General features: G+C 37.0%; 1 protein-coding gene across 1 annotated transcript in view; it reads right to left on the reverse strand.

The window, feature by feature from the left end:
• The window catches only part of BANK1 (B cell scaffold protein with ankyrin repeats 1), a 314,203-nt gene that overhangs the window by 174,912 nt on the left and 121,054 nt on the right, over positions 1 to 18,237 (reverse strand). Inside the window, 1 exon segment of the mRNA XM_030313356.1 lies at positions 16,961 to 17,066. Coding sequence (XP_030169216.1) covers positions 16,961 to 17,066 — 106 coding nt within the window.

The raw sequence follows: 18,237 nt of genomic DNA on the forward strand, positions 1-18,237 counted from the left end.
CCCCAAAGAGGAAGAAATGTGGTCTCCAGACTGCCTTTGGACTCAACACTACAAAATCAACTTGTGCTGGAATTTCCAGCCTCTGGCCTGCCCTGTACATTTCAGAATTGCCAGCTCCACAATCATGTGAGACAGTTCCTTAAAATAAACCTCCTCCTGTCTCTCTGTCTCTCTGAATACATCCTATTGGTTCTGTTTCTCTGGAGCATCCTAATTTGGTGAGGAAAATGACTGTGGTAGTTTTGATAAACCATCACTTAAAGAAACAAGACATAATAACAAGTTCTTTGACTTCCTATCCTTCTAAAATAATACAATGAGTCTTTACACCTGCAGTGATGCTACAAAGATCTTCTGTAACTATTTGGTAATGGTAGAATCCAGAGAGCAGATGAGTCCCTTTCAGAAGCAAAAGGAGATATTTGGGGGTAGCTTAGTAATAGGGTACTGTTGGGGGTTTCCTCTAGACCTGTCAAGAATTTCAGAGGACAGAAACCCTGGGTTTGAGGACCATTATTACACAACAGCTGCAAAAGTAAGAGGGAGTTCCTTAAATAATGACTTACTCAATTTATAATAAAAAAAATCCTAGTGTGTGTGTGTGTGTGTGTGTGTGTGTGTGTGTGTAACTGAGGCTAACCCATGTACGCATAGTTCTTAATAAAATGGATGTTACAGAGCCTCTTTCCTGTTACCAGTTACTAATGGACAGTATGTGTATGTTTTTTTCCCTAACCCTATGATAAACTTATAGATTTAACATTACTTTTGACCCTGAAAACCCTATATTTTTTGTGTTGGCCCACAGAAGATAAACATAGGTGTCTTGGTTATCTGAGCACAGACAATTCAAGCAGTATATTCAGAAAGCTCATATGCCATTTTTTTTTTCATTCTACTAATGGCAGATGCCACAGATCGGGGGTAGAAAAGAATAGAAAAGACAAAATAATGACTGCCTTATTTTAATAATGACTGCAAGTAGCTGCCTTACATTTCTACAAAGAAGAGCTCCTTTATATATTACTGGTCTCAGATATTATTAGTCTCAAATATTATTAGTCTATATATATTGGTGACCGAGGTCTTACTGATGTTATTCTTGTAGTTAACTTGGTTGCCATTAACAACTTAACTAATATAGTAAATACTTATCAAGTGCTAGAAACTCTCATAGGCACTGGGCATAAATCTATGAACAAAGTAAAGAGATCCCTCCTAAAGGATAGTATTTTCACATGGAGGCAAAATGGGTGATTGGAAGGAAATCATGCACTACAAAACAAAAATCATCATATTTGTAGGATTGCAAAAAAACAACATACAGAGGGCATCAAGATAATTTCAAACTTGCTTCTACAAATTATTTATTAAAGTGGTAATTTTAAATAATTTAGCAAAAATAATTCATCACCTTTCCTCTAAATTTAAGATCGTCTCCCTAGGAAGCTTCCTCTGACTGCCCTTCTTCCTCTGGGCTCCCACACTTCCCTGGAGCTACAGTTCATTACAGCATGTAGGGCTGTCATTGTTGAGTGGTTAATACCATGACCATGGCCTCTGGGCTGTTTGGATCCAAGTCCCAGCTCTTCCACTAGTTGGGCAAGTGAGACAATGCCTCATGTGTAAAGCAGAGATGAAAAACAGTACTTTCTTCAGGATTCCTGGGAGGAATTAAATGCATTAAAGTAAGGAAAGTGCTTAGAATTAATTGTTCCTCACACAGAGCACACAAAATGCGAGTGCTAGCTCTTATTAGCAGAGCATATGCTGTATTAATGGCACTTATTTTTGTGATGTTTTCTCTTCCTTTGTCTTTGGGGCCCTCTGCATATATGGGTTGTATTTTATTTATCTCATATTCCTCTACCTTCCCTCAGTACCTGGAAGAAAACCTAGTACAAAGCAGAGTCCATTAAACTTCTAAGAATTCATGAGGGTTTTTTTTTTAAAGATACACACATAAAAATAATTTTTTTAGATAAGTACTCTAAGATTACTTCATTCTGCAACCACACTTTAAATCCCAGGACATGGAGTGATAAACTAAAAATAAATCTGATATCTTGACTTGAATTTTATTCATGTCAATTTTATTTATGTATAGGGCAGTACCACGCATTACTGTTGTTTTCACTCAGTGGTTTTCATTGGTAACTCACAGACCAGTAGCATCAGCATCATCTATGAATTTGTGAGAAATGCAAAATTCTTGGGCCCATCCCACACCTACTGTATCAGAAATTCTGAGTAGAGCCCGCAAATCTGGATTTTAACAAACTTTTCAAGTAATTCTGATGTCCACTGAAGTTTAAGCAAAATGCTAAATAAAAGAAAGAACGGGGGCTTGGATCAAATAAATGAGAGTGGGTAGCTGGGAAAACTGAAGTGAACCTCACAGAAAGCTATACAAAGAATGTCTGGGGCAGACATTTTCTCTGTTCCATTCTCGGTTTCTCAAAGAGATTTCCTAGATTCCCTCTTTTGTCATGGTTTACATATTTTAAAGTATCTTTTCATGTTGTCAAGGGTAAAATAAATTTATCTTTATTTCTTAGAAAAATATACAATCTTACAGCAACCTGAGAAATAAACATTGTTAGAAATAATATTTCCACCAACCACCACACATTATATTCTTACAGAGGTAATCTCCATTCAGATTGTGTGGGTAATGAGCACAGAGGATTTAATTTCTTTTTTTTTTAAATTTTTTTTTAGTGTTTATTTATTCTTGAGAGATAGAGACAGCGTAAGCAGGAGAGGGACAGAGAGAGAGGGAGACACAGAATTGGAAGCAGGCTCCAGGCTCTGAACTGTCAGCACAGAGCCCGACTCGGGGCTCAAACCCACAAACTGTGAGATCATGACCTGAGCTGAAGCCGGATACTCAACCGACTGAGCCACCAGGTGCCCCGAGGATTTAATTTCTTATAGCCAGTCAGATATCATGGGTAGAGGTCATGCTTATTTCCAAGATTTCCATTATTGTCAACAATGTCTTCCATAAGGATACAAATTTGCCTTTCCAGCTCACCTTTCTGGCTTCCAGAATGAGCCAAGTCAGGAACTGGTTCTTGGGATTAGAATGCTGTGAAAATAGCTGTAGACAATGCAGCCTACTGCTTTAGCCTTCAAGCCTCACCTGTTTTTTATTATGTGCTGTTAATTCTGCTCTTGCAGATTCTTGGATTCTCAGCCTAATCTGTTACTTATTTTTTTACTTACCTGCTCTCCTGTCCCTTGTAAATTACACTGCCCTGTTCATAATTTGTCCTGTAAGCTTCCAGTCATTCCTTATTGCCATGTGGATATATCTCAACACAACTTTCAACTTTAGAGATGCTTCAAATGGGGGAAGAGAATATAACAAATTTAATTCAAGTCTACTACAATGGAAAATGAACCTGAGAGGCAGTTAATTAAAACTTTACATAATCTTCTTCTCTGTTTCTTCTGGGTAGTTCTTTATTTGACTCATTAACAACTTGCATTCTCTGAATCAGTGTGTGTTTCCAATTACTTTTAGATGTTTTTGCAGAATTTTGGAGGCCTTGGGGAATTAATAAAAACTATAGTTCTTAATCTAGCCAGTATTTCTTCTACAGATACTATCTATTGATACAGACTTTCAGGAGAAACGGATAGGCCACGTGATACTTTTGATGCAAAGATTTGGGGAATACCTGGATCCACTGGGGACATTTTGGCATTGAAGAATGATTTTGTAACTTACAAATTATTTTGTGGCATTTTCTCATTCTTACTCTCTGAAGTAGGATAAGTCATGGTTGATCACTTCCTTTTCTCAGAAACATTTTCTTTACTTGCTCTCAAGACATCACACTCCTACTTCAACAAGGGCTCCTTCTCTGTCTCTTGTTATGGAAATTTCTCTTCCAGACCTCTAAATATTGCATTGCCCAGGACTCGACCTTTGCTCTGAACTACCCTGTCTACAGAATGGTCTCGTCTGTGCTATGACTGTGAATACCATGATGACCTGGTAGCAGGGCTTCTGGTCATCTGTCAGCAGTATTCTTTATCTGCAAATACCTAAGTAAGGGCACATGTCATTACTTCCACTGCCACCACCAGGCCATCATCACATCTCCCCCGAGACTATCAGAATGGCCTCCTATCCAGTGTCCCTGCTTCCATTCTTACACACCTATAATCCGTTCTCTACATAGCAGCAAAATACTATTTTTTAAGTGTTTTTATTTATTTTTGAGAGAAAGAGAGATACTGCATGAGCAGGGGAGGGGCAGAGAGAGAGGAAAACACAGAATCTGAAGCAAGCTCCAAGCTCTGAGCTGTCAGTACAGAGCCTGACATGGGGCTCAACCTTGTGAACCGTGAGGTGATGACCTGAGCCAAAGGTCTATGCTTAACCGACTGAGCCACCAGGGTGCCCTGCAAAATACTATTTTTTGACCATGTAAATTAGATGATACTAAACCATATTATAATCTTTGCATGGCATCTCATCACCTCTCATCTCTCTACCATCTCCCTTTATTTTTCTCATAACCAATATTACTATTTGAAGCAATATTTTATTTTGTTGTGATGATTTAATTGCTTATTCTATTGCCCTCGTTAAGAGTTTCATGAAGACAGACTTTTCTAGAGTGGCCACCTAGGAGTACCTAGGAGAGTGTCTGGTACTTTGTTTATACTTGTAATATGAATGAATTAATAAGATTGCTTCATAGAATTTTATAGATCCAAATTCTCCTGATTGGGAGACAATATTGCATTCTCAAGCCCATCGTTTTCATCTATAATCACAGATTTCTCAATGATCACAGAATATATGTTGTTATGGTAATCGTAATGGGCATAATGAGAAAGAATTATGAATGTTGTTGAAATGTGAAGGGCTGACCATTCATAAATGGTTGCTGGACTCAGGATCTCACATTGCTTATCTTCATAGTGTTAGGATACATCCTGAGGCCAGGGATGTTTCTTTGACTCTGTAGGACATACTGTTCTTTCTTACCTATGCTCTCAATGGACTCAAGGCCAGAGGTGCTTCTTGTCTGGGGATAATTCAAGTGCAGGGAAGGCCAAATTTTGCCCTGGTATCAACCTTAATTTCTTTTTGCTTCCTTCCTTCCTACATTGCTTCTTTCTTTTCCTTCCTTCCTTCCAAAAAAAAAATTTACACCCTCCAATAACAGTTATGATGCTTATTAGCATAACTGTTGAAACTTTACATCTGGAGAAATATAGAATCTTTTAAAAAATACTGTAAAAGTGAATAACAGTAGTATAATACTAAAAGAATAGCTTTTTTTTTGGTTATTCAAGTGAAAAACATTTTAAAGGATTCAAAGTGGTTGTTTTATTTATTATTACTTAATACAAACTTTACCATTAGTTCATGAAATTAACTTGAGAGTATGCTACAAAATGTCCTTAGTAGGAGATATGAAAATCTATACATGTAGGTTGAGTTATCAAGAAAATGAAATGGGAAAATCTGTAATTTTACAGTTAATTTACATACCAAATCTCCAATTTACTCAATCACGACAAGTTTTGATAGTGTGTTATATGTAAATCTTTCCCTAATTTAGTGAATTTATTGAACGGTGATGTGCTTGTAACTAATTTAAAGTGAGTTTACGTGACTATATATTTTTTCTGCCACCTACTACTTCTTATCTCAGAATAAGGAATAATCTTGATCATTTATTTTCCTTTTAGATTGCTTATTTCATTGCTTCTGATTTTCTTCTTAAGTGATTTAAACTGAAAACACATACCAGCTTTCAGTTATGGAATGAATAGGCACAGCATAAGGAATATAGACAATGATATTGTAATAGCAATGTATCCAGACAGAGGGTACCTACACTTGTGGTAACCACAGCATAATGTAGAAACTTGTTGCATCATTATGTTGTACACCTGAAACTAATGCAACATTGTGTGTCAACTATACTCAAAAGAATTTTTAAAAGAACACTAGAAAGATCCATACAGCTTCATGTTTTGCAAAATTCATATTTTGGGAAGACAGTGAATTAAAAATTATTTTTGTAAAAATATCCCTGATGTTGATTCTATCTGTTCCTAATTTTCTTTTCAGGGAGTAAGAACAGTAATTCCTCATTGTGAAAACTCCTTTTCCATATAGAACACATTATACATTATAAGATACATTATAAGGTACATGGCTCAATACCATAGGTATCAAGGAAAAGAACAGTCAAAAATAGTTAAAAATCATAATTTTAATGTCGTATTTTTGGTGTTAACAAGACCATAAAATAATCAGAAATAAATCTGATAAAAGTTTTCAAGAATTTATAAAAATACAATTTTTTTGAAAGCTATAATAAAAAAGACCCAAATAAATAGAGTATCATGTTTATGGTCAGAAAGAGTTAAGTATGACAAAAGTGGCAATTTTAATCAAATTAATATATAATTTTACTTCAATTTTATTAGGGGTTTTGATGGAATTTGACCAGTGGATCCTAAATATCAAGGATAAATAAAGGAAAAAGAAGAGCAAAGTTAATTTTAAGTGGAGGTGGAGATCAGCTCTAATAGATATCAAGTTTTATAATGAATTTAATTATATGCTTACATAAAATACCATATAAACTGAAAAACAAGGAACAAATTAAGTGGATATGTGCAATGTATAAAACTGGCAAATAGTTAGTATCCAGCATATACATACTGAAAACGAAAAAAGAAATCCCAAATTCAGTAAGAAAAAGATAGCAGTCATTAGAAATACATGAAGTCTATGAAATGGAAATTCACTGGAGAAAAATAAAACTTCAAATAGAATAAAAGATGCACAGCTATATTAGTAATAACAATATTAATTAAAGATATCATTTCACACCTGTCAGACTGGCAGGCAGGAGTGAAAATGACCAAGGCATAATGGCACAGATAGCATTTTACTTATTATAAATGAAGTGACAGGGAACTAAACCCAGAATTTACTAAACTCAACTTGAAAAGAAAAGAGGATGGTGCAACAATATAACAGTTTTGATTAATACAGCGTTATGGCCATACTTTCAAAGAACCATAGATATCTGTGTGTAATTTCCATGGCTCACCATTAGGGTAAGTCAATACCAAGTGTACCCTATCAGTTCCTTATGACTATCTTCTCCACTGTGTCCTAACCTCCAATTTTTTTCAGCTAAAATATGGAGTAATAAATAATAAATTTTTAATAAATAAAAAAAACTTCAGCAAGTAATTGTAGAATCGCCCTCAGGGACAGATATCTGGAATAATACCTGATTGTTAAATTTACCTCTCAGTGCATCTCTAGAAGTGTTTCTATGGAAGTTCTTAGCAACCTAACATTTCTTTCCCAAACTCTCTTGTTCAATTAATTCCACATTAGATATAAAAGCCTCTCAAATCTTATCATGAATTTAATGTCAACACTATAAAAATATGGTGCAAGAGACACAGGAGTCAACATGGCGGAGAAGTAGGGGGACTCGAAATTCCCTCGTCCCTCAAACCCAGCAGTATTGAGGCCAGAAGACTTGGAATTACAGGAATCCAGGCTACAGAGTGGCAGAAACATCTCCAGGGTCCCACAGAGCCACTTGGCGGGTCATAGGTGCATGACTGAAAACTGGGAGAGATAAAATAGGCAGCATAGGAATGGAGGGAAGGGATACCCTTCTGTGGGGAGACAAAAGGAAGAGAAAGAGAGGATGTGGAAGTGTAGGATTGTATTTGGACAGGAGAAAAACCACAGATCAGGGAATGGAAAAACGGAGAAAGAACCAATTTCTAACCGCAGGGCTTTCTCTGATCTGGGGCCTGCAGCTCTGTGTGTGCACCTGGGGAGGAAGAGAGGCAGCCCCGGGCTTGGTACCCAGCTCAGAGGCGCAGTCAAAGAGAGCAATCCCCTTCCTTGAGTGCTGTGGGAAGAAGGCAAATAGCTGCTCCAAGGACAAAAGACCCTGCAGGCGCCTGTCGGCCAGACGCCCTTTGTTAGCTGGGTGGAGTGGCACTCCCCGGAATCGGGGTACGCAGAGCAGGATCCTTTAAGACATCCAGGTTTGAATCCAGCCGAGCACTTAGGAGGTGCAGGAGACTAGAGTGGGACAAACCGGCCTGCTCATACCTGCGTGGTGCTGTGAGAATGGCCTGAACAGAGTGGTTTAGGACACCCCTTCCGGGGAGGAGAGACGGGGGTGTCACCATTTTTCTCCCCATCACCAACAAGGTGGGGTTTAAGGAACAGACAGCAGGCCCTTTCTACACCAAACTATGCCTCTCTGTGCCTGATAACTGCGTATCTAACAGAGCAAGATTGAAACTGACTGAACCAGACAGCCTCTCTTCCGGCAGCCACTGGTTCCAAGGCACCATCAGATATCAGTCCAGTGGTGGTATATTTTCTGATTTGATTCTTGGTCTCTCTCTCTCTCTCTCTCTCTCTCTCTCTCTCTCTCTCTCTCTATATATATATATATATATATTCCGCCCCCCCCCATTCTTTTTCTTCCTCTTATTTCTTCCCTTCTCTAGTCTGGTTGTTCCGCTTGTTGGTTTGTTTAAGCAGAGATTTGTTTAAGCAGAGATTTTTAATCTATTCTTTTTATACCTCTTCTACATCTTCTTCTTCTTTATTTTCCTCTCTCTCTCTCTCTCTCTCTCTCTGGATTAAGCTGTATAGTTTCTCTGATTCTCTGCTTGGTCAATTTTTTTTTCTTTTCCCCCACCCCTGCCATTTCTCTCTTTGCATGGGATAAGGTCTCTTCCACCACCCCAGCCTTTTTAAGATTTTTTCCAGGGTTACTTCAAAGAACAAATCAAAGCACACCTGGTGGAAGGTCCAAACCACCGTTACCAGTAGGAAGATAAAGCAACCAGAGTCACAACAACAGAGAGCATGCAACACACTCCAAAAATACGTCCTGAAAGGCCAGGCCCTGGACAGCATATGGCCCTTCATAATACGGTAGTGCTCACAGATGCAGAACACATAGCAAGCTATTAAAACACCTAAGGGACAGGAAACTACCCCAAATGACAAAATGGAAGAATTCTCCTCAGAAGAAATTCCAGGAAAAATGAAAGCTAGAGAATTGCTCAAAGCAGATATAAAGGATATATCTGAGCAAGAATTTAGAATAATAGTATAAGATTAATAGCTGGGCTTGAAAAAAGCATAGAAGACAGCAGAGAATCTACTGCTGCAGAGAACAAGGAATTAAGAAATAGTCATGACAAATTAAGAAATGCTGAAATAGAGACGTAAAACAAACTAGATGCAGTGACAGCAAGGATGGAAGAGGCTGAGGAGAGTGTAGTGAATGGAAAATGATGACGCTGAGAAAAAGGGGTATAAGAAAATACTAGACCATGAGGGGAAAATTAGAGAACTAAGTGATTCAATGAAACATAATAACATCCATATCATAGGAGTTCCAGAAGAGGAAGAGAGAGAAAGGGGCAGAAGGTTTACATGAACAAATGATAGCTGAGAATTTCCCTAATCTGGGCAAGGAAGCAGACATCCAACTCCAGAAGGCACAGAGAACTCCCTTCAGATTTAACAGTAATAGGTCAACTCCACTGCATATCATAGTGAGACTGGCAAAATACAAAGATAAAGAGAGAATTCTGAAAGCAGCTAGGGACAAATGGCCTTAACCTACAAAGGTGGACACGTAAGGGTAGCAGATCTATCCACTGAAACTCGGCAGGCCTGAAGGGAGTGGCAGGAAATATTTAATGTGCTGAACAGGAAAAATATGCAGCCAAGAATCTTTTATTCAACAATGATGTCATTCAGAATAGAAGGAGAAATATAGGCTTTTCCAGACAAACAAGAACTGATGGAGTTCATGACCACTAAACCAGCCCTGCAAGAGATCCTAAGGGGGACTCTGTGAGTGGAATGCTGCAAAGACTACAAATGACCACAGACATCACCACAAGCATGAAACCTACAGATAACACAATGACACTAAATCCATATCTTCTGATAGTAAGTTTGAATGTAAACAGACTAAATGCTCCAATCAAAATGCATAGGGTATCAGAATGGATAAAAAAAAAATAAGATCCATCTATATGCTGTCTATAAGAGACCCATTTTAGACCTTAGGACACATTCAAATTGAAAGTGAGTGGATGCAGAACCATCTATCATGCTACTGGGAGTCAAAAGAAAGGTGGAGTAGCCATACTTATATCATACAAACTAGATTTTGAACAAAAGGCTGTAACAAGAGATGAAGAAGGGCATTATATCATAATCACAGGGTCTATCCATCAAGAAGAGTTAACAGTTGTAAATGTGTATGCTCCCAACTTGAGAGTACCCAAATATATAAATCAATCACAAACATAAGCAATCTTATTGATAAGAATATGGTAACCAAAGGGGACTTTAATACTCCACATACAACAATGGACAGATCATTTAAGCAGAAAATCAATCAAGAAACAATGGTCTTGAATGATACACTAGACCAGATAGACTTGACAGATATATTTAGAACTTTTCATCCAAAAGAAGTGGAATACACATTATTCTTGAGTGCACATGGAACATTCTTCAAGATAGATCACATACTGGGTCACAAAACAGCCCTCAATAAATATAAGAGATCATACCATGCATATTTTCAGAACACAATGTTATGAAACTTAAAATCAACCACAAGAAAAAATTAGGAAAGCCTCCAAATGCATGGATGTTAAAGAACATCCTACTAAAGAATGAATGGGTCAGCCAGGCAATTAAAGACAAAATTTAAAAATACATGAAAGCAAATGAAAATGAACACATGACAGTCCAAAATCTTTGGGATGCAGCAAAGGCAGTCTTAAGAGGAAAATACATTGCAATCCATGCCTATCTCAACAGACAATAAAAAATCCCAAATACAAAACCTAATAGCATGCCTAAAGGAACTAGCAGCAGAACAGCAAAGAAACCCCAAAGCCAGCAGAAGAAGAGAATAATAAAGGTTAGAGCAGGAGTAAACAGTATAGAATCCAAAAACAACAACAACAACAAAAATAAAAACAGTAGAACAGATCAATAAATCTAAGACCTGGTGTTTTGAAAAGATAAAATTGATAAACCCCTAGCCAGACTTCTCAAAAAGAAAAGGGAGAGGACCCAAATGGATAAAATCACAACTGAAAGGAACAGATCACAATGAACATCACAGAAATACAAACAATTATTAGAGAATACTATGAAAAATTATATGCCAACCAACTAGACAACCTGGAAGAAATGGACAAATTCCAAGACACCCACACACTACCAAAACTCAAACAGGAAGAAATAGAAAATTTGAACAGACCCATAACCAGTGAAGAAATTGCATCAGTTATCAAAAATCTCCCACCAAATGAGTCCTGGGCCAGATGGCTTCCCAGGGGAATTCAACCAGCCATCTAAAACAGAGCTAATACCTATCCTTCTTAAGCTGTTCTGAAAAATAGAAATGGAAGGAAAACTTCTGGACTCATTCTGTGAAGCCAGCATTACCTTGATTCCCAAACCAGATAGAAACCCCACTAAAAAGGAGAATTACAGGCCTGTATCCCTGATGAACATCGATGTAAAAATTCTCAACAAGATAATAGCAAATTGAGTTCAACAGTGTATTAAAAGAATTATTCACCATGATCAAATGGGATTCATTCCTGGGCTGCAGGGCTGGTTCAATATTTGCAAATCAATCGATGTGATACATCACATCAATAAAAGGAAGGACAAGAACCGCATGATCCTGTCAATAGATGCGGAAAAGGCATTTGACAAAATACAGCATCCTTTCTTAATAAGAACCCTCAAGAAAATCTAGATAGAAGGAACATATCTTAACATCATAAACACCATATATGAAAAGCCTGCAGCTAATATCATCCTCAAACTGAGAGCTTTCCCCTGAGATCAGGAACATAATAGGGATGTCCACTCTCACCACTGTTGTTTAACATAGTGTTGTAAGTCTCAGCCTCAGCAATCAGACAACAAAATGAAATAAAAGGTTTTCAAATTGACAAAGAAGAAGTCAAACTTTCACTTTTTGCAGATGACATGATACTTTACATGGAAAATCCAAGACTCCCCCAAAAAGCTGCTAGAACTGACGAATTCAGCAAAGTCACAGGATACAAAATCAATGTATAGAAATTGTTTGCGTTTCTATACATCTATAATGAAGCAACAGGAAGAGAAGTCAAGAAATCAATCCAATTTACAATTGCACTGAGAACCATAAAATACCCAGGAATAAACCTAACCAAAGATGTGAAAGATATTATGCTGAAAACTATAGAAAACTTATGAAGGAAATTGAAGAAGACACAAAGAAATGGAAAAACATTCCCTGCTCATGGACTGGAAGAAGAAATATTGTTAAAATATCAATATTACCCAAAGCAATCTACACATTCAATGCAATCCCAATTGAAATTGCACTGGCATTCATCTCAAAGCTAGAACAAACAATCCTAAAATTTGTATGGAACCACAGAAGACCCTGAGTAGCCAAAGTAATGTTGAAAAAGAAAACCAAAGAGGGAGGCATCACAATCCTGGACTTTAGCTTCTACTACAAAGCTATAATCTTTGAGACAGTACGGTATTGGCACAAAAACAGACACACAAAACACTGGAACAGAATAGAGGACCCAGAACTAGACCCACAAATGCATGGCCAGCTAATCTTTGACAAAGCAGGGAAGAGTATAGCATGGAAATAGATAGTCTCTTTAGCAAATGATGCTGGGAGAACTGGACAGCAACATGCAGAAGAATGAAACTAGATTACTTCCTTACACCATTCACAAAAACAAACTCAAAATGGATGAGGGACCTGAATGTGAGACAGGAAACCATCAAACCCCTAGAGGAGAAAGCAGGAAAAAACCTCTCTGATCTCAGCCACAGAAATTTCTTACTTGACACATCTCCAAAGGCAAGGGAATTAAAAACAAAAATGAACTACTGGGACCTCATCAAGATAAAAATCTTCTACACTGCAAAGAAAACAATCAACAAAACTAAAAGGCAACTGACAGAATGGGAGAAGATATTTGCAAATGACATATCATATAAAAAGTTAATATCCAAAATCTATAAAGAATTTAACAAATTCAATCTCTGAAAAGCAAATAATCCAGTGAAGAAATGGGCAGAAGACATGAATAGACACTTTTCCAAAGAAGACATCTAGGTGGCCAGCAGACATATGAAAAGATGCTCAACATTACTCGTCATCAGGGAAACACAAATCAAAGCCACGCTGAGATACTACCTCACACCAGTCAGAGTGGCTAAAATTAACAACTCAGGAAACAACAGATGTTGGTGAGGATATGGAGAAATGGGAACCCTCTTGCACTGCTGGTGGGAATGCAAATTGGTGCAGCCGCTCTGGAAAACAGTGTGGAGGTTCCTCAAAAAATTAGAAATAGAACTTCACTATGACTGAGCAATAATAGCACTACTAGGAATTTATCCAAAGCATACAGGAGTGTTGATTCATAGGGGCACATGTACCCCAATGTTTATAGCAGTGCTTTCAACAATAGCCAGATTATGGAAAGAGCCAAAGTGTTCATCAACTGACGAATGGATAAAGAAGATGTGGTTTATATATACAATGGAATACTACTTGGCAATAAGAAAGAAAAATCCAGCCATTTGCAACAATGTGGATGGAACTGGAGGGTGTTATGCTAAGTGAAATCAGTCAGTCAGCGAAAGACAAATATCATATGTTTTCACTTATATGTACAACTTGAGAAACTTAAAAGAAGACCATGGAGGAAGGGAAGGGGAAAAAATAGTTTCAAACAGAGAGGGAGGCAAACCATAAGAGATTCATAAATACAGAGAACAAACTAAGAGAGTCATGGGGGAGGCGGGGGAGAGGGGAAAATGGGTGATGGCCACTGAGAAGGGCACTTGTTGGGATGAGCACTGGGTTTGTATACAAGTAATGAATCCTGGGAATCTACCCCCAGAACCAAGAGCACACTGTATACACTGTACATTAGCTAACTTGAGGAGAAATTATATAAAAAAATAAAAATAAATCAATAAAAATATGGTGCAAGGTCTTAAGGACCAGAAATATATATTTTTAAGTTTATTTATCTATTTTGAGAGTGAGAGAGCACGAGCAGGGGAGGAGCAGAGAGAGAGGGGGAGAGAGAGAGAGAGAGAGAGAGAGAGAGAGAAAGAATCTGTCTGTGCAGAGCCTAACACGTCTTGAACTCACCAACCATGAGATCATGACCTGAGCCAAAATCAAGGGTCAGACAGTTAACTGACTGAGCCACGCAGGTGCCCCTTAAACTCCAAATATTTTGAAGCTGACACTAATGCAAGCTTATGAGGCCAAGGAGGCAAGAAATACATGAGTTCAGTCATATTCATGTCCATTTTGCATATTTTTGTTCTGTGATTTGCATTTTGTTATTCTGTACTTCTACTAGGAATGAAAGCTTGATGTTAAGGTTTTTTGCTTCCATTATAGGTTTAATAGCATCTATCATCTAGCAATACTCAGTAATGAGGGATCTGAACGAATCACCTAGATTATATTGAACTTTCCCCTTGTAGCTTCTTTTCAAAAATGCAATTGTTCTATAAAAACATTTTTCAAATACAGGTTCATCATTAAATTTTAATAATGGTTTAAAACTTTTACATGCTACTAACTTTCCAACCTCTGTAAAGAGAGAGTAATATTTTCTTTACGCCAAAGATCCCATCCCAGATTTGTCATTAATGGGGAGGTATGGTTTAGGCATCAAAGGTTCTAAAAGCTCCTCAGCTAATTATAATACGCACCAGGTTCGAGAACCACTGCTCTAAACCCTTAACACTCTGTGAAAGGTCTAGCAGCATCAGCATCTGCTTTACCTGGAAGTTTATCAGAAAAACAGAAGCTGGACTTCTTCCACATTACCAGGAACTCTGATTTAACCCATCCAGAATTCTTTTTCTATGAAAATAAGGGATGAGAACTCTTCCATCCTTTCTAACTCTAAAATTCACATTGTATAATCTAAGCTACATATTGAGAGGCAGTTTTAAACTTAACTAGAATTCTTAACCCATAAAAATGAAGGACCACACCATCCTCTCCAATCTCACAATTCTTATTCCACAAACCTAAAGAAACACAACGCTGAAGGAACTTGTTAAAACTGTGTCATAATCCCATCCTCATACCTTTCCATGCACTTTCTTCAGCCTAGAATTTTTCTGTTCCCTTTCTCTTTCCTCATTGGAACACATCATTCAAGACCCATGTAAAATCCTACCTCCTTTATGGAGCACGTCCTGAAAAATAATACAGCTTTTCTCTAAAATTCTATTGTTGATGTAATCAATTCCATAGAGTTTAGTACATTGTTTCCATTATGACTTACAAATTCTCTCATTTTCCCAATTAAATGATGAGCGTCTTAAGTGAGAAATCATGCTATGTTTCTTTTCTAACCTAACTTCAGGTCTAACCTTTGTGAGTTATATATTGTTCAAATGTATGTGGAAATATTAAAGTAAGTTTTCACCACTCTCACAAGATTACTTATTCAAAACTAGTGCATTATTACCCCTTCCGCATAATGCAAACTCATAATGTAAACATCTTACAGGTTCTTGCACATGGAGGTAAAACACAACTGGCTGTGCCTTAAGACTTCTATTCTTTTCTTCCTGCTTCCCTGAGGCTTGCCAGCCTGATGAAAAAATTGCCTCAAACAGCACAGAAAGTACAGAAAAAGCCTCTGCTAAATAGTCCTACAGTATACCTGCACTAAACCTCTCATATTCTTTAGCTCCATGCCTGTCTTATGCATCATTACATCCCTATCACAGTGTTTGGCACATACTGGGCATATAAGCGAATTATAAACAGCATGTCAACAAACTATGTAGGAGCAGGCAATTTTGAAAATATACTGCTGAGTTCATGATAAAATGTAGAAGTATGATTTTTCTCATAGTAGCTCCTTTATATACTTTTCTCAATATGTATATGTATATTTCTTCTTATGACACAAATAATACAGTCATTGTAGAAAACACAGATAAAGAAAGTAAAATGAAAAAAAAAAAAAGATGTACTACCTGAAATTGCACAACTAAACATAACTATTGTTAACAGGTGCCTGTCTGCCCAGACTCTCTCTCTCTCTCTCTCTCTCTCCATATACATATAATATACATATATAAACATACATACTACTGTTTTAAATTATTTTTTAATGTTTATTTATTTTTGAGAGAGAGGCAAGTGCGAGCAGGGGAGAGGCAGAGAGAGAGGGGACACAGAATCTGAAGTAGGCTCCAGGCTCTGAGCTGTCAGCACGGAGCCCGACATGGGGCTTGAATCCACCAACCCTGAGATCATGACCTGAGCCAATGCTTAACCTACTTAGCCACTCAGTTGCCCCAAACATATGTACTATTTTAAGCAGCAAATCATACTCTATCTACTGCTATGTACCCTGCTTTTATTCAATTAAGTATATATCAAAGCGTCATTCCAACCAGCAAATCAATTCATAATAAAAGTTGTTTATGATGGTTGCATTAATGGATGTGCAAAAATTTATTTAATCAATTACCAATGTTTGGAAGATTAAGTTATTTTTACCTTTGGTAATTACAAATAATGCTGATGAATAATCTCCATTACCAATTATCTAAACATTTCCTTAGAATAAAAATCAGGAAGTAGGTTCGCTGATTTTAAAAATTATGCACATTTTTAGGGCTTGAGATAAAAAAAAGTAAAAATTTACCAAATGGACCCTTAGAAGTTTGTTATAAATGTGCTCTCTCGCCAGGGGATAGGAATTGGCTAAAGTCAACAGTGTAGCTACCTATATTCTTAGAGATAATATTTAAATAGTTGCACAGAGTAAATAATTGATGCAGTTGGAAAATACTCACATTCTTTTTGAGGGTTGATGTTAGGTTGGAACGACTGAAATTCATAATATGGTATTTCATGCTTGAATACGGATGTGAGAATATCATCAAGTTCGTCAATGTCTTTCTGTTTTCAAATGAAAAGGAGAATTTTTCTTAGTTAAATTATTTACACACAAACTCATCTTAGTGCAACATAATAAAAAGTATTAGCTAGAGTAAATACTGGTTAATCTTTCTAATAATACTGATAACCCCTTGTGAAAGAATAATACAAAACATTAGAGGTTTGCCTAAAAGTCAGTTATTAAAATAGTAGAAAAATAGATTGGCTTTGTGTCTGCATGAATATCTTTACTTAAATAGTTACTAATTAAAAAAAAAGTACTATTGCAGGCCAATGGCAACACTGAAATTTGTTTCAAAAATAAACTTCTGTTAAAATACATGTTACATTTTAACAAATGAAATAATAAAGTGATGAGTCTCATTCTTCAATTTAAAGGTCAGATATTCTACTTCCCCAAACTGAGCATTTGGGGATGAGCCATGTAGAATCCTACTACTGATGACAAATCTATTACAGAGGCCACCTTTCTCCTAAAACTGTGTTTTGTAAAACTACAGCTGGGACCAAGTGGATGTGAGACATAGATAACTGTATCTGAAGACATGTACCAATCAACAAGGCCATGGAGTGGAGAGAGGATTGTAAAACAAACGTTCATACTTTTGACATGACTTCCAAATAAAATTAGACTTATTGTCAATACATAGTCACAGAAATTAAATTACTAGATTGAGAAAAAAGACATTTTTATTACTCTGTATCTTTATTTTTCAATAAATCTAGGTGCCTTAAATAATAAAGTGTTTCAGCCTTCTCTGGATTTTTTAAAAGTCCTCCTTAGAAGTGGGGAGAAAGGGTGAAGTCTTCTCAACTTACAGCTATAGAATGCTAAATAAAACCAATATGAATATACTTAATGCTATGGACTATGTGAAACCATCAGCTGTGGGCCATTTTTTTTTTTTTTTGTAAAGGAAGGGGAGATTTGACAACAAGCTTTGCTTTCAAGAAAGTCATAGTCATCCAATTACACACGGGCAGTGAACTGAATTCTAGGTACTATGATAGAAAGTCTTTCTGGGTCAAGTACAGTGCAGGCAAGAGGGAGGCGGCTCAATCCCACACAGGATGAAATGGTCAGAAAAGGCTTTATAGAGGAGATGAGCTACACTGAGATTGCCATGCATATAAAGAGCATTCTGGACTAAAGCAACAAATTGCATATAGT

Source organism: Lynx canadensis, chromosome B1, assembly GCF_007474595.2.
Source record: "Lynx canadensis isolate LIC74 chromosome B1, mLynCan4.pri.v2, whole genome shotgun sequence".
Taxonomy (NCBI): domain Eukaryota; kingdom Metazoa; phylum Chordata; class Mammalia; order Carnivora; family Felidae; genus Lynx; species Lynx canadensis.